The sequence below is a fragment of the Perognathus longimembris genome, chromosome 17 (genome assembly GCF_023159225.1).
Source record: "Perognathus longimembris pacificus isolate PPM17 chromosome 17, ASM2315922v1, whole genome shotgun sequence".
Taxonomy (NCBI): Eukaryota; Metazoa; Chordata; class Mammalia; order Rodentia; family Heteromyidae; genus Perognathus; species Perognathus longimembris.
The window spans coordinates 26,109,339-26,133,065 of record NC_063177.1 but is presented as its reverse complement, the minus strand read 5'-3'; the positions used below and the strand labels follow the sequence as shown (position 1 = coordinate 26,133,065).

The 23,727-nt window shown below is 37.2% G+C and overlaps 1 protein-coding gene across 3 annotated transcripts in view; it reads right to left on the bottom strand.

Annotated features, from left to right (window-relative positions):
* Positions 1-23,727, bottom strand: part of Bcas3 (BCAS3 microtubule associated cell migration factor) — a 518,556-nt gene that overhangs the window by 377,878 nt on the left and 116,951 nt on the right. For all 3 annotated transcript variants that reach the window (XM_048366643.1, XM_048366642.1, XM_048366644.1), the window contains exons 12-13: positions 22,503-22,673; positions 13,756-13,849 (exon numbers count right to left, since the gene is read on the bottom strand). In XM_048366643.1, coding sequence (XP_048222600.1) covers positions 13,756-13,849; positions 22,503-22,673 — 265 coding nt within the window. The remainder of the gene's footprint in view (positions 1-13,755; positions 13,850-22,502; positions 22,674-23,727) is intronic.

Here is a 23,727-nt window from a genome sequence, read left to right as displayed (position 1 = left end):
GCTTGAGAACTATTTATGCAGCATCAGAAGACTAAACCAGACTCTGGCTTGGCCATAAACTAAACCCACGCCCCAAATGAGGTGCCAAGCCACAAAAAGCATTTGCGTCATCTGGGAATACAAGGAAAAGAAGGACTTCTAATTATAGGGCCTGGAAGCGGAAGCCTAGAGTGATTAGCTGTTTAGGCACTGCTGTATGTTTATCTGGAAGCTTCCTCTCCCTCACTCACAGCTTCAAGTTTGATAGATGAGCGTTAGTGTTGGAAGGTGGGGACTGGAGCTGCTGATGGTACACAGCGTTCTCCAAAATCCAAGGAAGGCGGAGAATGAACATTAAGGCTTTTGTGGCCTCATAAGAACATAAGTCTTTTCAACTGGGCGTCAGCTGGTTAGACCAAAAAGTAAAATTAAAGAGTAGCAAAGCTGCAGTGGGCATACGCTATAAAATCATGGAAACATGAGGAGGTTAGCCTTTTTTCCCATATCCTATTTATAACACCTATCTAATTGTATGGTTTTTTATCACGTGCACATATGTGAACTGGAAGACAAATTACCAATTATTCAAACTCTTCCAAAAAGAAACAGAATCACTGATAGTGCTGGGTCAATCAGAAGACTACAGGAAATCAGACTATAACTAATAAAGGAATTTTATATTTTATTTCAAATTGAATGTGGATATTTAAAAACAATAGTCTCAGAGTTCACATAAGATTAAGGACTTTACTTCAGCACATTTCTCAAGGGGCTTAAATACACTTACAGTCAAATTCATCAATGCAGCATTGCACATGAGGAGGCCAAAATACAGTAAAATTTATCAAATATTATATATAAAAACCCAGCTAAGACAATGAATTAAATACAACAAAGTAAAACAAGGGACATATAGCCACAACCAACATTGAAAAAATGTAATAATGCCTTTATATGTTGCATTTGGAACACAGAACAATAATTAGTAACTATTTTCTAGCTCATATTATTTGATTCTACTTCACCTTCAATTTTGTAATTTTAGGCCTCAGAAAATAACTTTAGCTATATTATTCCAAAGATTTCAATAATAATTACTGTAATATTCATTTTAGTAAATAGATTTGTATATATAGTTTTTAATAAAGTAGCATTTGCTTACATGCTATTGTTTTTCTAAGTGTTTGAATACACACACACACACACACACACACACACACACACACACACTCTTGCCATGTCAGGACACTTTAAATTTTCTTAACCCTTATTAATGAATGCACTTATTTAAAGCGTTCATATTAAATTAAGTAGATATACCTACATATACACTAAACAAGATACAGCAACATCATAAAAAGTTCCCAAGCATTCCTTGAAATTCATCTTCTGCCTATTTATCAGCTTCCAACCACTGAGCAGCTTCCTGTCATAATGAATTAATCGTTCTTGTTTTTGATTTACTGTAAATGCCATCACACAGGATTTTTCTGAGCCTATTTACGAGAAGTAACAGTAGCTTATTCATTTATTTATATTACTAAAAAGAATATGCTACATTTCTGCATCCATTCTCAACAAGTTTGAGAACTGAAGCTCACAGTGTGAAAATCTTAGTACAGTAAGGATGAAAGAGCCATTATGTTTTTTTTGGTGTTTTGGTTTTTTTGGCCAATGCGGGGGCTTGAACTCAGGACCTGAGCACTGTCACTGACTTCTTTTTGCTCAAGGCTAGCACTCGGTCACTTGAGCCACAGCGCCACTTCTGACCTTTTCTATATATGTGGTGCTAAGGAATCGAACCCAGGGCTTCATGTATACGAGGCAAGCACTTTTGCCACTAGACCACATTCCCAGTCCCCATTATGTTTTGATACTTAATATGGGATATAACTGATACCAAGGAACAGTTACAGTTACACACACAACTAATGCAGAATTCGTGTTCCAGATAATAATTGCTAAATATTCATGGTAAAGTAGAATTTAAATGGAGATTAGCAGGAAATCTGGTAGACAGAAAAAACAATAAAGGAAAACATCACCAACAGCTGATCATAGGAAGCAGAAATAAACAAAGGGAAACAATGTCCAGAATTTTATTTCAAGCATATATTTTATGTAATAGAGGTAAAAAATATAATTTGAGAAATAAATTTATAAATTTCGTAATTTCTAAAAGAATAGAACTGGTGTATTACAGACACATAAAACAGATCTTTTAAAGTTTTGGGATATTGCTTATAGAAGTAGGGTTGTTGTTGGTGGTGGTGGTAATGGTACATGTCTGTCTAAATTCAAGTTAAATACTTTAAATTTTTCATGATTTTATATTATATAAGGCATACATCAATAAAACTTGAGATTGACCAAAAAAAAACTAATGGCAAAGCAGGAAATAAACTAGATGGTTTTATATAGAATAACTGCAGAAAGGAAGAAGACATGCCACAGTAGGACTCACTAGACACTATGTTGAAAATGAACTATACAACCTGTGTGTGGGAATGAGAGGGAAACTGTGAGAGAATGAGGGAAAGGTAACATTGTCCAAAAAGAAATATACTTATTAGCTGACTGTAGCCCCTCTGTTTATCACCCATATAACAACAATTATTTTAAAAAATAGAAGAAGAAAAAAAGACCAGTTATAATGTCACTTCAACAGCCAGCATATCTCATGAAAGAAAACAAGTGTTTGAAAACTCAGAATAGATAGGCAGAGCTGTATAAAAGATATAGAAAGATGACAAGGGGTCAAAAAGGAAAATAACTCATCTCAGATGCATCACCTGGCCAAAAGGATGGTGAAGCTTTAAACAATGCTGAACACAGAACACGCAGGAAAACACAACAGATATACATCACAGTCCTAGCGTCAGCAACCAGAAATTATATAGTTGATAATGCTTACACAAAAATATCTCCTAATTAATCTATTCCAAATGGCACATCAGCTAACACATATATTGTAATATGTGAGCAAATCTAGCAGATGAGTATTACAACATAAAATTGGAAATTATATTTGATAAGCTACATGAGAATGAAAATTATCACTTTCACTAGAAGTATATTGGAAAGCTTAAAAAACAGGGCTCAAGCAGTAGAACAGTCATAAGCAGCCTGGGGAGGTCCTGAGTTCAAATTATAGTACCAAAACACACACACAAATGAATAAAAAGAATGACTGGTATATAGATGGGCAGGCATTCTTTTTTGCTTGCTTTTTACAAACAAAGCAAGAAAACTTTAAAAGAAAATCCAGTACCGAAATACAAATATATATACATATATTAGTTTCTGATCATACTTGTAGAACTTTATAAACTATACTGATTCATTCTCCATTTGAATTAATATATATGGGTTTAGCTTTTTTAGCCCTATAGATATTAATCTTGTTGGACTTCAGTTATACAGAAGAATTCATCATACTCTTCATGTCATCCACACTACGGAGTGAAAAGAATAGCTTTCTCCTATGACTTTTTATCTTTATCTCTGCTCTTCCATTTCTGCATCAGCTCCCCTGCTGATTCCAACCTTGGTACCAACCTACAGGTATCAGACAGGTTCCAGCTTATATGGTAAATTTCCCTCAAAACATACGTACTTGGACTGTTTTGAGAATAATGCTCAAAATACTTAATGTATGGTAAAGAAAACAGACCAATCTAAATGAGCTTAGCAAAACAAGCCCCAAGGTAGGGGTGACGGAGTTATTACATAGCCAAGGCAAAGGGACAAGAATTTAAGTTCTTGTATGTTAATCTATAAAATTCAACTGATACCAAAAAAGATAAAACAAAACTTTGGTTTTCTGTATATGGGTACTTAACTACATACACCCTTCTTTGGCTTTTTCAAATTTTTATATATACATATATCCTAGGTACCAGGGGCTCATGCCTATAATCCTAGCCACTCAGGAGGCTGAGGTCTAAGATTATGGTTCAAAGCCAGCTCAGACTGGTAAATTCGGGCTATCTCCAATTAAGCACACACACACAAAAAAAAGCCAAATGTGGAGCTGTGGCTCAAATGGTAGAATGCTAGCCTTGTATAAAAGCAAAAGCTCAGGGTCAGTGCCCAGGCTCTGAGTTCAAGCCCTAGGATTGGACCTACATAGAGAAAAAATTTTTTAAATGCTTATACAAACTTAAGTATTTCATTATCTCTATTCTAGATAGCTATATTGTTACAGATACAGATACTGACTTCACATTTCTACACAATAATCCAATGTATGCCTTCATATCTTTCATTGATTCATTCTATACTAATTAGCACATTTGTTCCATTAAGTGGGAAGGGGGCAGGGGGAATGAGACAGACACAGGATTCCTGACTTACTGGTGGAAATCTAGAACCCAGAGTTGTATTAGGACTTATATAATAGCACCTACATAGTTTTGCACTTTGTATGCTCTCAAGAAAGAACATTTCAGAAATGCATTATATTTTATTACTTCATTCCATTAAAATGAAATATACTACTTTTGCTTTAAAAGAAATTAAAAGAGGCCCAGTGCCAGTGGCTAATACCTATAATCCTGGCTACTCGGGAAGCTGAGATCTGATGATCGTGGTTTGAAGCCAGTCTCAGCAGAGAAGTCCATTCTTTTTGTTGTTGTTGTTGTTTGTTTGTTTGTTTGTTACGAGTTCACATGGCATGATGAAAATAATTACAACAGTGGTATTCTTATTCCAGTTAACAACCACAAAATCGTAAGTGGCACTGTGTTGCTGTGGCTCAAGTGGCAGAGCACTAGCCTTCAGCAAAAGAGCTCAGGGACAGCATCCAGGCCCTGAGTTCCAGCCCCATAACCAACAATAACAAACAAAAAAAAAAGCACATTATTGTGAGTACCTAAAAGTATGTGAACCTAGACACTATACTTACTGTATCTAACCCTCAAGTTCTCACACAGTTACAGTGCCACAGTGAACAAGAGCAAAGAAAATTAATTTCTAATTAACTTATTCAGAGAGGAATCCATGAAATGAGTAAAAGACATACATGCAAAATAAACTACGGAGTAAATACAAACCTATAATATAGTCAATCCCTTTTAAGGAAAACAAAAGGCAATACATTTTTCAACTTTTTTTGTTTACTGGTGATTAGCAGTGACAGGCCACAAGCTGTCAAACAAAAGAATCTCAAATCACATTATTCTGTAAATTTGAAAGTCATTTTAGATGTTAGAAAGAAACCAAGGCAAAGTATTTTTCTGATGCCTTGCTATGATCAATGAGAACTACATTTATTTTTAATTCCATTTCAAATCTCTTTACCTATTAACCTCAAATTACTATCAACTTTTAATGTAAATCACTTAAGTAACCCAAAGAATGTCAAGTCTGTTAAAGATGCAGTCAAGCATCACAAGGTACATGTTTAATCTGCTTTACTAGAGACTCAACATTCATTTTCCTCTTATTAATGGATGGAAATTTCCCTGCCAGGAGAAGGTAATCTATTTAAAATGTAGGTATGTCGCACTTCACAGCTCTCAGCACTTAAGCAGGCATAAGTAACACCTCTGGGAAGCAGATCAATTATTTACTGAATTAAAGATATTAAGTCAGCCAAGCCCTGGTGGCTCACACCTGCAATCCTAGCCACTCAGGAGGCTTAGATGTGAGGATCATGGTTTGAAGCCAGCCCAGACAGTCCATGAGAATCTTCTCTCCAGTAACTACTAAAAAGGCAGAAATAGAGCTCAAATTGTAGAACATTAAATTTGAGGGAAAAATGTTCAGGGACAGTGTCTAGGCCCTAAGTTCAAGCCCCAGGATTGGTGAGAAAAATACAAAAAAGGAAGGAAGGATGGAAGACTGCATACATCAATATATGTATGTAAGTATATATGTGTGTACATATGTACAAATAATCAATCTGACTAAAGTATGTTATAGGAATGTGAAACACCACTATAAAACCATTCTAAAAAATAAACATATACTTTGAAAAACTAAAAGCAAATTAGAAAGTAGAAATATTCCTATCTAGAATGAAACCATTTATGGAAAAGGAGGATGGCAGGAAAATACAAACAAAATACTGATTTCTATATGTGAAAATTAAACAAGACAAGTTGATGAGACTGATTTAGGAGAGAGGAAGAGAGGGAGAGAGAGAGAAGGAAGGAAGGAAGGAAGGAAGGAAGGAAGGAAGGAAGGAAGGAAAGAAGGGAGGGAGGGAGGGAGGGAGGGAGGGAGGGAGGAAGGAAGGAAGGAAGGAAGGAAGGAAGGAAGGAAGGAAGGAAGGAAGGAAGGAAGGAAGGAAGGAAGGAAGGAAGATCATAGTGATAATTATGATGTAGCACTGTATATACATATTTAACCTGTTAATTTTTTAAGAGTGGCTTTAAAGTTTCAAATTTGATGAAAATTAAAGTACCATGACTATATAGTAATATATTACAATAGTAAATACATATTGCATGTTGTCAAAATAATGTATAGTGTTCCATGCCATGAGTGGACCAAACTGAAACTGTGGGCAGTGAATGATAATGATGTGTGTGCAGAGCATGTTCATCCACTGTTTAATGGCACTGGTAAGGAAAATTGTGCATTCCTGGGGGAATTGTGCAATGGGAACTCTGTACTTGCTGCTCAGTTTTGTTGTAAACCTAAAACTCCTCAAAAAAATTTTAATACAAAGGTTCTCAAGAAAATATTATTCATTTTGTAGCTAAATAATTGAAAACAACTGATACATACCACCCATAATGAATTTACCAAGACCTAGCAAGGGGACCAATCTGGCACTTGTAAACAAATCATAAATACTACCATTAAAATATTTGTTTTCATTCTGGACTCAGAGTCACAGCTAATAAATAAGTGTGGGAATGAGAAATTATAAAACAAACAGAATGCAGCTGCTGACCTAGAAATTTCACAACTCTATTTAATGAGACACTTGATTTCCTTTCTGAGTAAGTCTCACAGAATACAGAACTGCACACCACAAAGTGAAACAATCTACAATTTCTCCTTCATTAATGTAGTATTATTAAATCAGGTATATTTTACATCTTTTTTTTAACATTTCCCAGGATGTTAATATGGGTCTTCTTTGTCCTTGAATTTTGTTGTCCAGGACACTCTTTTTAACACTTCCCTCTAACACTATGCCTCTCCCCTTAAAAAATTATTTTTAGGATTGTTTTTAGTATACAGGTAAGATGACTTGAGGAAGGAGAGTTTGAAAATAGAAGTATGTTCTATTGGTTTCTAAATGAACAAGTTTATGAGCTACTAAAAACTATTCTAACACTACTTAACCCTAACACTGTTTAATCACCCTAATAAACCAGAAGAGAGGACTTAGAAAATGACATGAGATAAAGGTGTGGTGACTCAAGTCGTTCCGTGCCTGCACAGCAAGCTTGCAGCTCTAACAGCAAAGCCCAGCACCACTCCACAAAATGGGGGAGGAGAGGCAGACTTGTTGCTAAATAACGTGTGTGAATGCATGTGCCAATACAGTAAAGCAAATAAATTCTAAAATAACTCTAGGAAACGGGGATGAAAAATGGTCAGGAAAATGAGGACAGAGTAAGGAAACCTAAGAATAGAATTGACCTAACACTTCTATTTGGATTGTAGGGAAAACCATACCTTACTTACTAAAGTGCCATCTATGGTTGAGAACAGACTTAAAAGAATCCATTCTTTAAGTTTTGGTTGGTTTCTTACTAAACTGAGGAACCATGCAAAGAACCGGATATACACAGATAAATGACATCTAGTCCCTAACTGGAAGGAAACTAAAGACTCACAAAGGAAAGAAATACTTAAATAATTATCAGGAAACCAATTACATCACACTTTTATAAACTTAGTGCTCTCTGGACACAGAATTATTATGTATAAATATTGCTATTTTTGTCTGTATAAATACAAACATGAAAGATCAAACAAATCAAATGGTAAAATGAACAACAAAAATGAAGCCATTTTTATACAAACAGATAGTTTACAATGATAAACTATGATCCTCTCTACATTCCTACCAGGAATAATTGTAACTTGGAATACTAGAGGCATTCTAAGGAGGTTAAATGAAATATACACTAATGCAGAGGAAGTCTGACATGATGGATGGAATTTAATTGGGTCATACTGCTTACTCTAAATGGAGAATGTCAAGAGCCATACTTTCAGAGTGCTTCTTCAATTATCTTCATCCCAACAAAATTCAGAAATTGTAATATATACTTTTCTTTACCAATTAAATCAATCCCCATGATTGCCAATCACTACAAATATCTCCCCCCCAAAAAATCACTAGAATAAAAATGGAGATTATTATGAGTGCTCTCTTTTACTCTCATCATCAGTCCTGATTTACAAAGATGAAAGGAAAGTAAAATAGATCAGACTCTTTTTAATCAATTGTAAAATGGTCATTTCTGAAAAATAAGATAAAAATGCATACTCCTTAGTTACATAAATCAAAAGGATAAAATCTGAAAAGACTAAAAATTTATAAAGGCTGGATCAGCTCTGAAAGCAAAAGAAAAGTTTGATTCTTCATTTAAAAACAATGTAATTTATAAAATAACTCATTTTCTACTAGTGAAAGTCTTATACAAATTGGTTACTAAGAAAATTGATAACAAATGAAAAAGGAAATTTAGTATTTATCCTTTCTATAAGAATATAGTCCTAGAAGAAGATCACAATAGGTCAATAGCTATGTACATGTGATCATATAAGATGATGCTAAGGGAAATAAACTCCAATATATGGAAACAAGAGGTTTTTTATTGTTATTTTTTAATGTACTATGTGAAATTTTCTCTTTTTTCTTTTTATGGTTTATCTCCTATTATTGTATTTGATTTCAGTACTCTGGGTATTGTATATACCTTTATCTGAATTAAGAAAAGGGAAGGGAAAATCAAAATGATGAGACAAAGGATAAAGGGAGAACAAATGCAATAGCAATAATCGTAAGACAATATATTGAAAATTAACTGTGCAATCCGGGGGGGAGTTGGGGAAAGGAAAGTGGGAGAAAAATGAGGGAAGTGGTAACAAGTATGGCAAGAAATGTACTCACTGCCTTACCCCTCTGTACATCACCTTGACAATAAATTTTAAAAAACAATATATAGAAAATGAGTATTTCTGATTAAGAACTTTTTAAACAGAACATTGGTACTTAAAAATGCAAAGTTAAAGAAAGGTTGGACAAATGGGATTGCATCAAACTACAGAGCTTCTTCACGGCAAAAGACATAGCTTGCAAGATAAACAGAAAGCCCTTAGATTGGGAGAAGATCTTTACTGGCCATAAAACAGACAAAGGCATCACACCTAAAATACACGTAGAACTCAAAAAATTAAATTCTTCCAAAACAAATACTCAAAGAACCAAGTGCCCCCTCAACAAATGGACTAAAGACCTAAAAAGAGACTTCTCTGAAGAGGAAATGAGAATGGCCAAGAGACATATAAAGAAGTGCTCTATACCATTAACCATAAAAAAAAAAAAAAAAAAACGCAAATCAAAACAAAATTGAGATTCTACCTCACCCCAGTAAGAATGTCCATTATCGGGCTGGGGATATGGCCTAGTGGCAAGAGTGCCTGCCTCATGTACATGAGGCCCTGGGTTCGATTCCCCAGCACCACATATACAGAAAATGGCCAGAAGTGGCGCTGTGGCTCATGTGGCAGAGTGCTAGCCTTGAGCAAAAGGAAGCCAGGGACAGTGCTCAGGCCCTGAGTCCAAGCCCCAGGACTGGCCCAAAAAAAAAAAAAAAGAATGTCCATTATCAGGAAAACTAACAATAACAGATGCTGGCAGGGATGTGGTCCAAAGAGAATGGTAGTACACTACTGGTAGGAATGTACACCTGTTCAACCACTCTGGACAAAAGTAGGGAGGTTCCTCAAAAGGCTAAACATAGAGCTCCCCTATGACCCAGCAGCCCCACTTTTGGGTATCTACCCAAAAGATCACAAGAAAGCCCACACTAAAGCCGCCAGCACAACTATGTTCTTTGCAGCACAATTTGTCATCACTAAAATATGAAACCAACCCAGATGCCCCTCAGTAGATGAGTGGATCAACAAAATGTATTACATATACACAATGGAATTCTATGCCTATATCAGAAAGAATGACATTGTTCCATTCATAAGGAAATGGAAGGACATGGGAAAAAAATCAAACTAAGGGGCTGGGAATATAGCCTAGTGGTAAAGTGCTCACCTCGTATACATGAAACTCTGGGTTTGACTCCTTAGCACCACATATATAGAAAAAGCCAAAAGTAGTGCTGTGGCTCAATGGTAGAGGGCTAGCCTTGAGCAAAAAGAAGCCAGGGACGGTACTCAGGCTCTGAGTTCAAGCCCCAGGACTGGAGAAAAAAACAAAACAAAAATCAAACTCAGTGAAGTGAGCCAGACCCAAAGAAATATAGACTCTATGGTTTCCCTCATTGGGAATAATTAGTACATCTCTAGGATAGTCCTAGCAGAAGATCACAATAGCTCAATAGCTATGTCCGTATGGACATATAAAATTATGCTAAGCAAAATGAACTCCAAATTATGGAAACAAGCAGTATATCACTGTTGTTATTTTCAACATGTCATGTGAAATTATGCCCTTATTCTTTCGTATTTCTTTCCTGTGGTTTTCCCCTGATATCACTATAACTGATTTTAGTATCCTGGATACTGTACATACGTGTATTGGAACTAGAGAAGGGAAAGGGAATACCAAAATTGAGAGACAAAGGATAAAAAGACAAACCAATGTAACAGCAATACTTACAAAACTATTTGGTGTAAACTAACTGTACAACTCATGGGGGGAGAGGGAAAAGGGGAGGGGGAAGTGGGGGGAAAATGAGGGAGGAGATAACAAGTTGGATAAGAAATGTACTCACTGCCTCACTGTAAAGAGGGGTTACAGTAAGAAACTGTAACCCCTCTTTACATCACTTTGACAATAAAGAAATGAAAAAAACTGCAAAGTTGGTGCCTATAATCCTAGCCACTCAGGAGGCTGACACTGAGGAGTGCAATTCAAAGCCAGCCCCAGCTGGAAAGGCTGTGAGATTCTTCTCTCCAATTAACTACCAAAAAAGCTGTAGCTCCAGTGGGAGAAAGCTAGCCTTGAGCACAGAAGCTCAGAGACAATGCCCCAGCCCGGTTTCAAACCCTAAGACCAGTATAAAAGAAGAAAAAAAAAACTATAGGAACTATGACAAATTTTTTTTATTTTTTTTCTTATTTATTGTCAAAGTGATGTACAGAGAGATTACAGTTTCATACATTAGGCCTTGGGTACATTCCTTGTACTGTTACCTCCTCCCTCATTTCCCCCTCCCCACTTCCCCCTTTCCCTCTCCCTCCATGAGTTGTTCAGTTTGTTTACACCAAATGGTTTTCCAAATATTGCTTTTGTAGTCATTTGTCTTTTTATCCTTTGTCTCTCGATTTTGATATTCCCTTTCACTTTCCTAGTTCTTTTTTTCCCCTTATTTATTGTCAAAGTGGTGTACAGAGAGGTTACAGTTTCATACGTTAGGCATTGTATATATTTCTTGTACTGTTTGTTACCTCCTCCCCCCAGTTCTAATACCAGTATATACAGTTTCCAATGTACTCAGATAAGAGACAGTGATAGTGTGGGTACAACCACAGGAAGGGGATACAAGAGGATCATCAACAATAGAAGCTACAATTTCACATCGCATGTTGAAAGTAATTACAACAGTGATATAACAGTCGTTATAAGGGCATAGCTATTAGGCTCTTGTGATCCTCTGCTGTGACTAGCCTAAACCTGTGCTAATTATTCCCTATGAGGAAGACCATAGAGTCCATGTTTCTTTGAGTATGGCTCACTTCATTTAGTATAATTTTTTCCAAGTTCTTCCATTTCCTTACGAATGGGGCAATGTCATTCTTTCTGATAGAGGCATAAAATTCCATTGTATATATGTACCACATTTTCTTGATCCAATCGTCTACTGAGGGGCATCTGGGTTGGTTCCATATTTTAGCTATGACAAATTGTGCTGCAGTGAACATTGTTGTACTAGTGGCTTTAGTGTGTTCTTGTTTGTGGTCTTTTGGGTAGATGCCCAAAAGTGGGGCTGCTGGGTCATAAGGGAGCTCTATGTTTAGCCTTCTGAGGAATCTCCATGCCATTTGCCAGAGAGGAACTATGACAAATTTTTAAGCCATCATCCTACAATCTTCTGTAATATAAGTTTATATCTGTACATTTCAAAATTAAGTCCAAAGTAACATTCCATAGAACACTTGCCCGTCTCCAAATAAAACTCTAACATGCATACAATTGTTGATCACTATATTATCCATGTGATCAAAGATAATATCACAAACAAGGACATAACTTCATATGATTTGTCTCTAAGATAAAATAGTGAGCACACATATGTTAGTGCAGTTCAAAAAGAAAAAAACTAGTAGTTCTGCCTCCTGGTATTATGCTACACACCCATAATTCCAGAAATGGAAAAAGAATAAAGAGTGAGAAAAGATTTTTAAAGAAATACACAGGGGCGCTGGGAATATGGCCTAGTGGCAAAAGTGCTTGCCTTGTATACATGAAGCCCTGGGTTCGATTCCCCAGCACCACATATATAGAAAATGGCTAGAAGAGGTGCTGTGGTTCAAGTGGCAGAGTGCTAGCCTGGAGCAAAAAGAAGCCAGGGACAGTGCTCAGGCCTTGAGTCCAAGAGCCAGGACTGGCAAGAAACAAAGAAAGAAGAAAGGAAGGAAGGGAGGGAGGGAGGGAGGGAGGGAGGGAGGGAGGGAGGGAGGGGAGGGAAGGAGGGAGGGAGGGAGGGAGGGAGGGAGGGGAGGGAAGGAGGGAGGGAGGGAGGGGGGAGGGAGGGGGGAGGGAGGGAAGGAGGGAAGGAGGGAAGGAAGGAGGGAGGGAAGGAGGGAGGGAAGGAGGGAAGGAGGGAAGGAAGGAAGGAAGGAAGGAAGGCGAGAGAGCAAGAGAAAAGAAAGAAAGAAAGAAAGGAAAGACAGACAGACACAGGGTAAAGGGCAAACCTGAAATAAACCTTGGATTACTGCTATTGGTACAGGTGCTTTGACTGGGTCTTTGGTGGTTTATGGATTTCAGCTCAGGGAGTTCTCTCTTACTAGGCAGGCTCTAGACTTTGGCTTGATATAGTTACAGAACACTTTTTAAAAATTATTTTGGAAAATGTTAAATTATGAATTACATATTGAAAATATATAAAGTGTGACTTTTCTAATTGATAATATAAATTTAATTATGTAGAAAAAGTAGAAAAAGTTCACAGTGCCCAGGCCCTGAGTGCAAGTCCAGGAACTGGCAAAAAAAACAAACAAACAGCTGTTTTAAAAGGGTTAAAATTGATTTGTAAATTGATTCACTCATTAATCAATGTGCATCATTAACATTAGTTTTTTGGGAGGAGGGTTGTTTTTGTAAGCAGAGTCTCACTATGTAGCCCTATGTAGCCCTGGCTGGCCTTCAACCCAAGGTGCTACTGCCTCAGCCTGCCCAAATGCTGAGTTTCCAAGTGTGGCCCATTATATCAGGCTTAACATTTCATTCATGTGTGTGTGTATGTGTGTGTGTGTATGTGTGTGTGTGTGTGTGTGTGTATATATATATATATACATACACTGATAATAAAGAAGAGTCACATTCCATATTTTATTTTCTCAATTCCCAAAATACCTGATTGGAAAACACATGAGATAAATGGCAAAAGAACAACTTACCACTTGTATTAAAAGCCATACAGCACACTGGCTTCTCATGGGCAGGGAAGTGGGCCACAATGCCATTGCTGTCAGAGTCTTCGCTCACAAGCACCTTCAGTAAAGGAAAAAAGAAAGTTAGTATTTTCTCACCAATAGCATGAAAACGACACCAGCTACTGCTCAATTCTTCCCAACAGGTAACATGTCTTGACCATATTGGGAGATTATTTTAACTGTCAGTATAAAGTGATCATTTCTCATGGCAGCTTAACAAGATAAGACAGAGTCTGTCACTAGTAGTCATATAAATTCTAAAGATAACTTGTTGAATTGACTGAGATAATTATTTCTTCAGTTTGGGGCAAAGGAGAAAAAGTAAAAATAAACAATTATCAATTCTATACAAAATACAATAAGATACTGCTTTTCTTGAATGTTAGGAAATACAGTTCTTTGTTTCAGTCTGGAAATAAAGGAAAAAACAGCATATTTTTTACCCAATATTAAAAATAGGACATGAGAACATGGAAAAATATAACATAAGGAGTAAGAATGAAAAACTGCCCATCAAAGTTTTTAAAGTACAAACCAAAGAGCTGGATGCAGTGGTCCAGGTAGGTCCCTAACCCTGGCTATTGCTAAGAGATCAGAAGGATTATATTTCAGTACCAGACAAGGGGCAAAAGGTAAGCCAGACTCCATCACAATGAGCATAGCTAGGCACAGGATTCATCCTGTGATCCCAGTTATAAGAAAGAGATATAAGGACTGAAGTCAAATCTTAGATACATGCAAAAAGCAAGATGCTATCTGAAAACTAAAGTAAACCAAAAGGGCTGGTTTAAGTGATAGAGCAATGCCCTGCAGTACCACACACACACACACACACACACACACACACAGAGTTCACCTCATAGATTGTAGGGATTAAAGGAAATTTTGAAAATACTGTACTTTTCACTTGTATTTCACAAGTAAATCTTTCATATTTCAGGAGGCTGAGACAGGAGGATTCTAAGTTCAAGGCCGATCTAAGTTACACAGTGAGTCTCTGCTTATAAAAACACACATGTGGGGCTGGGGATATGGCCTAGTGGCAAGAGTGCTTGCCTCGTGTACATGAAAAGCCCTGGGTTCGATTCCCCAGCACCACATATATAGAAATCGGCCAGAAGAGGCACTGTGGCTCAAGTGGCCTTGAGCAAAAAGAAGCCAAGGGACTGTGCTCAGGCCCTGAGTCCAAGGCCCAGGACTGGCAAAAAAAATAAAATAAAAAAAAAATAAATACACATGTAGGGGCTGGGAATGTGGCTTAGTGGTAGAGTGCTTGCCTAGCATGCATGAGGCCCTGGCTTCGATTCCTCAGTACCATCATGCACAGAAAAAGCCAAAAGTGACACTGTGGCTCAAATGGAAGAGTGCTAGCATTGAGCAAAAGAACTCAGGGACAGTGCCCAAGCCCTGAGTTCAAGCCCCAAGACTGGCAAAACAAAACAAACAAACGTGTATATATACCCTTTTCTCAAAAAAGTTTTTTCTGTCCCTTTGTCACCTCTTTTATGATTTACATTGCGCATGATGGCATGCTAACAGGGCCTCTGAACCTCTGTTCTCTTTTTTTTTTTTTTGCCAGTCCTGTGGCTTGAACTCAGGGCCTGAACACTGTCCCTGGCTTCTTTTTGCTCAAGGCTAGCACTCTGCCACTTGAGCCACAGCACCACTTCTGGTCATTTTCTTTTTATGTGGTGCTGGAGAATCGAACACAGGGCTTCATGTATGCGAGGCAAGCACTCTTGCCACTAGGCCATATTCCCAGCCCTGAACCTCTGTTCTTATGCCAATATCTCCTCTCTGCTCTTCACATAGTTGCAAAATGAACTGCAACCATGGAAAAGCATCACTCTATCCCTATTCATTACCTACCAACTTTGTTACCTTTATTGAAAACACTGGTATACTTAGGTTCACTAATTCCTCACTCAGGTGAAACCCTCCCTAGCAGCATAGCTCTAATTGAAAACCCAGACAATATTAAGAATTATTTCACCATGAATACTGATGGAGTAATGACATCAGAAAATGTTATATACCATATAATTTCATTTCTATGACATTCTTAAAAATCACAAAATTATACAAATGGAAAGGATAATACTGAGTGAAGGAGAAAAAAATAGAACTGGAGAAGGAAAAGGCATAAATATGAAGAGGTATTATCTTACAGAACAAGTCTGTAGCTTTTTTAATTAGCACACATTAATTGCACAAAAGGGTTTCATTGTGATAACAGATATATACAGAGTATTTTGAACAAGTTCACAGCTCTATTTTATTTCCTTAGTAAGTCTGTGTCTTAGCTATGGTGGTAATGACAGGGATCTATACAAGAGATAAGATCTCCCAGAATAATACACACACATGAATCTAGGTTTTAAAAAATGATGTTTAAGTCTACTTCCAATTAGAGGGCCCTATTTTTGGATATTTTATTATAAGTATATAAGATGTCACCATTTGGGTGAAGAAGAAATGAGGTTAAAGGCATGTGGCTCTACTACCCAATGGTGATTTCCAAATTAAAGGATAATATAGACTATACCACAAGCTGTCAACATGAAAACTAAAACCACAGTGTACATGTTCTGGGTATAACTTGCATGTATTTTTGGAAAAATATTTATTTCTGTCACTTGTTCAATTTCTATATTAAATTTAGTTTTTAAAATTCAGACAGGTGCTAGTGGCTCACACCTGTAATCCTAGCTACTCAGGAGGCTGAGATCTGAGAATGTCGGTTTTAAGCCATCTCCTGCAGAAATGTCCCCATAAGACTCTTATCTCCAATTAATCACTCAAAAACTGGAAGTGAGGTTGTGGCTCAAAGCTGTAGAGCACTATTCTTGAGCAAAAGAACTCAAGGACAGCACCCAAGCCCTGAGTTCAAGTCCCACAGCCACTTCCCGGAAAAAAAAAAAAAATCACATTTCTAGCCAGGTACTGGTTGGTGGCTCACACTGATAACCCTAGCTACTCAAGAGATCTGAGATCAGAAGATTTGTAGCCATCCCAGGAAAGAAAGTCCATGAGACTCTTATCTTCAATTACCCACCAAAAAGCCTTAAGTTAGAGGTGTGGCTCACACCATAGAACACTGAGTATAACGCTGAGTGCCCAGGTCTGAGTTTAAGCTCAGTACTGGTACCAAACACAAAATATAAAAAAGTCCTATTTTTCTCATATATAAAAACCTTACACCTTATCAAATAGCATTGAGTACCTCAATTTGATGACAGGAATAGTCAGAGGCCATCAGATTAAAAAAGATACATTGGTTTATAGAAAAACTTGCAACTATTACATAAGTTTCTTTGTTTCTTCTATTTAGAAAACTAATAAAATCAAATATCCAGATATTTCTAGAAGGACTCTCCATTGTATCATCACATTTAGTTAAAACATGAAAACTTTCATCAAAGCATTAAGGGGAATTGGGCTCAACACTTACCTAAGCAGAGTGAGCCTGTGTATATTAACAATTTGACAACATTAAACAATAGAAAGCATTTAATTGGTACAATGCAGATAGCCATTCATCGTAAGAACAAAATACCTCAGGAATCGTTAAATTATTAAAAACAACATTTGTTCCCAGGTCCAGAAAAAAACTGTAGATTTTGGTATCATTCTGGGATATTTTCTTTGTATTACAGATTTTGCCACATTGCTAACTTCAATTGCATAAATGTGTAAAAGGCAAATCATAGCACTTAACTTAGTCAAGAAATGCTTTTAAATAAAACATGAAAGTAACAGATGAAAATGGACACAAAGTCAATCAAATCCATTCCTCTTTAATGCAGTTACCACACAATGATCCCATCACTATAAAATCAAAGTAATCAATATAGCAACACAAAGATGGTAAACCAGACGTAATACAGAAGCACAGTCCACAGTTAACATGAAAAAATATTCTTTCTAGTCTCAATGGATTTAAAGGGCAATGTAATGTTATCTAGGTACTGAGATACATATGGAAAATGAAAATATTCCAGCTATGATTACACACTAACGGCATAGGGCTAAACTTGATGATAAATTTATGATGACTACTGCAGTCTTTTTAATATAATCTACCCCTGCAGTCCAACTGAACAATTTACTGCAGGAATATCTTAGTGATCAAACAAAAACAAAAAGTAACAACAACAAAAAAACAAAATTCAGTAAAAAGAAAAAGATAGTATTTATACTGCTTAAATTTTATGGCTTTGAAAAATATAGTTCTTTTAGATATACACAGAAATTTATTGAAAAAAATCTATTTCAAATCATGGCATAGGTAAGAAATTATGGCTCCCAGAAAAACAAACTTCATTTACCTTTATTCACTTACTTTTTCAGGGAACATACTGGAATTTTGAATTCATGATGACCACTTGTTAGGCAAGAGTCTAACCTAGCTGTTTTTAACATACTTTTCAGATATAGTCTTTCTGCCTAGGCGAGTCTCAGACGATGATCTTTGCTTTTTTTTTTTTTTTTTTTTTTTTGGCCAGTCCTGGGGCTTGGACTCAGGGCCTGAGCACTGTCCCTGGCTTCTTTTTTTGCTCAAGGCTAGCACTCTGCCACTTGAGCCACAGCACCACTTCTGGCTTTTTCTATATATGTGGTGCTGAGGAATCGAACCCAGGGCTTCATGTATGCAAGCTAAGCACTCTACCACTAGGCCATATTCCCAGCCCCTGGGCTTTCTTTTTTATTTTTTTTTTATTTTATTTTATTTATTTATTTATTTATTTATTTATTTATTTATTTATTTATTTATTTATTTATTTATTTATTTATTTATTTATTTATTTATTTATTTATTTATTTATTTTGCCAGTCCTGGGCCTTGGACTCGGGGCCTGAGCACTGTCCCTGGCTTCTTTGTGCTCAAGGCTAACACTCTGCCACTTGAGTCACAGCGCCACTTCTGGACATTTTCTGTATATGTAGTGCTGGGGAATCGAACCCAGGGCTTCAAGTATACAAGGCAAGCGCTCTTGCCACTAGGCCATATCCCCAGCCCCGGGCTTTCTTTTTTAATGCTATGGTTTCCACTTGGAATCTTGAATTTGCTAAGCAGGCACTATACCACTTAAAAATATTTTAGCCCCAAAACTGAATTCCTTTATTTTTTTATTCATAAAAAGGAAGTGAAAATTGTGAAGAAAAAATTAAGGCACATTTGAAAACATAATCCTTAATGTTAGGTTTTCAGGTCCCTACATTTATTATAATAAGCATACAAGTTGCACCTCAATTTAATTAAAAATATACAGATCACATTTTCTACTTTCATTTGACCACAAATCTGTCAACAAATGTTAGATCTTCAATACATTTATGGTCCTAGACAATGTTGAGGAAAGCTGTTATTACCTAATAAATGTGGGTGGCCTTGTAGATGAATTAACATTCAGAAAGCAAAATGGAAAAATTTTATATTAACACTTAAAATATTAAAGGTTTATATGTTTAATTGCACTTTTAAAAGAGAACATCTGTATGTGTGTATCTGCATCAGGTAACACACACACACACACATACAAAGAGAGAAAGGCATTATAGTCCACTGAAAATTTGCTAGCACTTCATTAAACAAAAACAATTCAAGCCTATAATGTAGTTGGTTAACCACAAAGTTATGATGGAAGAGGAAGAAAATTGTATTGTTACTTACATTTTAAATAAAATACCTCAGCCATATTTAATAACCCAGAATTTCAAAGATTTTTTTTTGTTTTAATTGTGGCAAACTCGATTTCTGCTGTAAGTGCCACTTGATCTTACTACAGGAAACAACGTATGAGTAGCTGCCAAATGTAATATTTCATCAAGATGTTGGCCCATATATAGTGGAAGCAGCCTCTCTTAAAAGAACATGAAATAGTAAAGGCTAATACTTTAAAGACTCACATATTTTCTAAGCATTTTGCCTGAAAACATATATGAATTTTATGTTAAAAATGAATTTTATAAACCTTTTATGTTCCTATTCTAGAAATTGATTTTGGATTAAATCTTCTATAAAAATTATTATAAACAATGAAAACTATGATACAAAAGAAATGATGTTTGAGTACACCGAGAAGGGAAGAAAGGATACTTCTTGCCAGAACCATCTTACCAACAAGATGTAGAATCAAGGACAAAATATTTCCCATGTTTATAGTCTGAACCTACATTTAAAAAGTAACTATTTTGGTTAATGGAAACGATTGTTATATCACTGTTGTAACTACTGTCAACGTGCTATGTGTAACTGTAGCTTCTATTATTGATGATCCTCTTGTATCCCCTTCCTGTGGTTGTACCTACACTATCTCTGTATCTTATGAGTATATTGGAAACCATGTATACTAGTAAACAGTGGTATATAGGGTAAAAAAAAAAATACAAACAACTACAAAGGCAATACTAGCAAAACTGGTGTAAATGAACTGAACAATTCACTGGGGGAAAGGGAAAGGGGGAGGGGGGAGGGGGAATGAGGGACGAGGTAACAAAAAGTACAAGAAATGTATCCAATGCCTAAAGTATGAAACTGTAACCTCTCTGTACATCAGTTTGGTAATAAAAATTTGAAAAAAAATAACTATTGCTGGACACTGGTGGCTCACACCTATAATCCTGAGATTTGAGGGCTCAGATCTGAGGATCATAGTTCCAAGCCAGGCCAGGCAGAGAAGTCTCTGTGAGACATTTATCTCCCATTAAACACTCAAAAACTGGAAGTGCCACTGTGGCTCAAGTGGGAGAGTACTAGACTTGAGCACAGCCTTGAACACAAAGAGTCTCAGGAACAGCACCCAAACTCTGAGTTCAAGCCCCACCACAGACAAAAAATAACAAACACAAACTACTGCTGAGCACCAATAGCTCAAGCCTGTAATCCTAGTTACTCAAGATCTGAGGATTGTAGTTTGAAGCCAGCCCAGGCCAGAAGTGAAGCTGTGGCTCTAGTGGTAGTGCTAGTCTGGAGCCCAAACATTCAGGGGCAGCACCCAGGCCCTAAGTTCAAGCCCCAGGACTCGCACACACACTGGTGCACATGCGTACACACAAACAAACACACACACATAATCTGAAGAAACAAGATTTTTGAATCAAGCTATTTCTATTTTCTGATGTTATTTTAAAATTTCATGTACTATTTTTTATGTTTAAAAAGAAATGTGTTAGACACCTGTGGCATGCCATGAGCCTAGCTACTTAGAGGATGAGACCAAGATTTGACGCAATCAAGGTAGACAGATCTTTTAATCTCCAATTAAAACCAACCAGAAAAAGCTGATTGGAGGTATAGCTCATGTGATAGAAGTGCAAGGCCCTGAGTTCAAAACACCAGTATCAGAAGGAAAAACAAAAATAAAAACAGGTTTGTGGGGCTGGGGATATAGCCTAGTGGCAAGAGTGCCTGCCTCGGTATACCCGAGGCCCTAGGTTCGATTCCCCAGCACCACATATACAGAAAACGGCCAAAAGCGGCGCTGTGGCTCAAGTGGCAGAGTGCTAGCCTTGAGCGGGAAGAAGCCAGGGACAGTGCTCAGGCCCTGAGTCCAAGGCCCAGGACTGGCCAAAAAAAAAAAACAAAACAAAACAAACAAACAAAAAAAAACAGGTTTGTGGGGCACACCTGGAAGTCAACTAGCTGGCCCCGCCTGTTTCTCAGTCTTGGGGCCATGTGTAGCTAAGATGGCGGCACCTAACAACAACGCACAGATGCTACTAGTGTCTTTGGCTATAACCCAGAGGCGGTTCTGTGGGCTGTGACGCCCCAGCTCTTCCACCCTTGATGGACAGCTCATCCCTCCCCTTCCTGCCGCTCTTAGACCTGATTGGCTCCTGTGCCTTATATTAGTGGCACATACTTCCCCAATAAATGAGATCTTGCGCCGACTTGACTCCCAGGCCATCTGATTGTCCTCCGGTGAGGGAGGGCTGGGTGCGGGCGGCCTGCCAACCCTTTCCTTGCTTGGCTCATCCAGTCGGGGCATGCCTGCCCTGTCTCTCCCGCGGGTCGGGGGAGCGCGGGGGGGGGGGGGGGGTAGAGACCCCGACAATGGTGCCCAACGTGGGGCGCGTAGGTTTAAGCTTTAGACGACCTGAGGTAAGGGTATCCTCGAAAGGATGGGGCAATCTCACACTAAGCTTTAGATGACAGGAAAATGAACAAAGAAGACTGTTTAAGGAAGAAGAGAAGAGCAGGAGGAGGAGAGAGCAGAGGTGTGAAGCGGAGTGAAGTGGAACCAGATGGACTGGAGGAGCACAGTGGAAGCTGAACCCAGCTGCCTGGAGGAGTGGTGCAGAGCCCACCGGAGCCCGGCTGCGGTCTTGACTCCCAGGCCGTCTGATTGTCCTCTGGTGAGGGAGGGCTGGGTGCGGGCTGCCTGCCAACCCTTTCCTTGCTTGGCTCGTCCGGTCGGGGCATGCCTTCCCGTCTCTCCCACGGGTCGGGGAGCGGGGGGGGGGGTGGCTAAAGACCCCCCCAACACAGGCTTAGTCTACTAAGCAACTGCAAAGCCCTAAGTTCAAACTCCCATCACCAAAAGTTAAAATAAATAACAGGTTTAACTTATTACTTTTATCTTAAAAATAAGACCTAAAATAATTATAGTTTCTAAAATTTTATATTTATTCATCTACTTAAGTCCCATCTATTTTTGATCTTAGCATAATCTGCAAGTAGTACAATCTTCAAGTACCAAAGTTCTTACCTGGCCTTCTCTAACAGTTTCAGTGTCAATAACTGTAATGATGCCTGGGACCAAAGGACTCCGTCGTGAGTTACTGTGGATGGTAACATCATCTTCTGTCACACCTGAGGGCAGCGTGCCTGTCAGCTGAGTCACAACTTTCCCAACCATTGTCAGGCCACTTTTCAATGTCTATACAATGAAAGTTAGAATGAACAATTTTAAATAAGCACATGTAGTCTCAAATATTTCAGTAGGCATGGAAATATGCATGTCGTTAATTTATTTTTAAATTTCTTATTTTCTTTCAATACCATATAAAATTGTTCCAAATATTGGGTTTAACTTTCAAAAAGATCTTGCAATTTAGTAAGTAAGTACTTATTCAGGGGGATATAACTTAAAAAGCAGCAAATTCAGCATTATGTGAATATGCTCATAATTAGGTTATTGTGATTATAGTTAAAAAGCTCTGTATAATATAGGGTAAAATTATACTTTTATAAAAATATTTAATATATTCACCCACATTAAAATATATAATTTGAGTAGAATTTAGCATTTAGTATTGAGTAGTATTTAGTATTCTGGGGTTGTTTATAAAATAAAAATCTAATTTTATGTCTATTTTCTAGTATGATAAAGATATATTGGGAGATTACTTATGAGGCAAATAACTATCATTCTAAAATAAATCCATAGTATTCTGATATAAAGTACTTTACACAGTCTTCAGTCTTTCAAAATTACTACAGGAAATATGTAAGATTAGCTAAAAGGGTTCTCTTCAATCCAGTAAAAGAAAATGACTCCATGTAGTATGCTTCTGATAAAGTATTTCAATTAGAGATAAGAATGTTTCAGGATGACATTTAATTCCAGCCATTCAAAGCATCTTTTTAATTCATTAAATTTACCTGACAGTGATATGTGTGAATGAAAATGTTTTTAAAGCCATAGTGTTATTTTTCATCAAAAACAAGTGAGCTAAAAACCAAGAGAATGCTATGTAAATAACAAATCTTTGATGATCAGTCTTGGCCTAAATTACATAGTCATCTTCAATTTTCCATATTAAGTAACATATACACACTTTTTTAATTCTCATGTTGTGAAGAATTTTTGAATTAAAATATTTCAAATTAGTATTCAATAAGGTGAGCCTTCTAAAATAATTATGAGGAAAATATTCTCACCTGTATTCTGTATATGATATAATTAAATTACTAAATATAAACAACGTAGT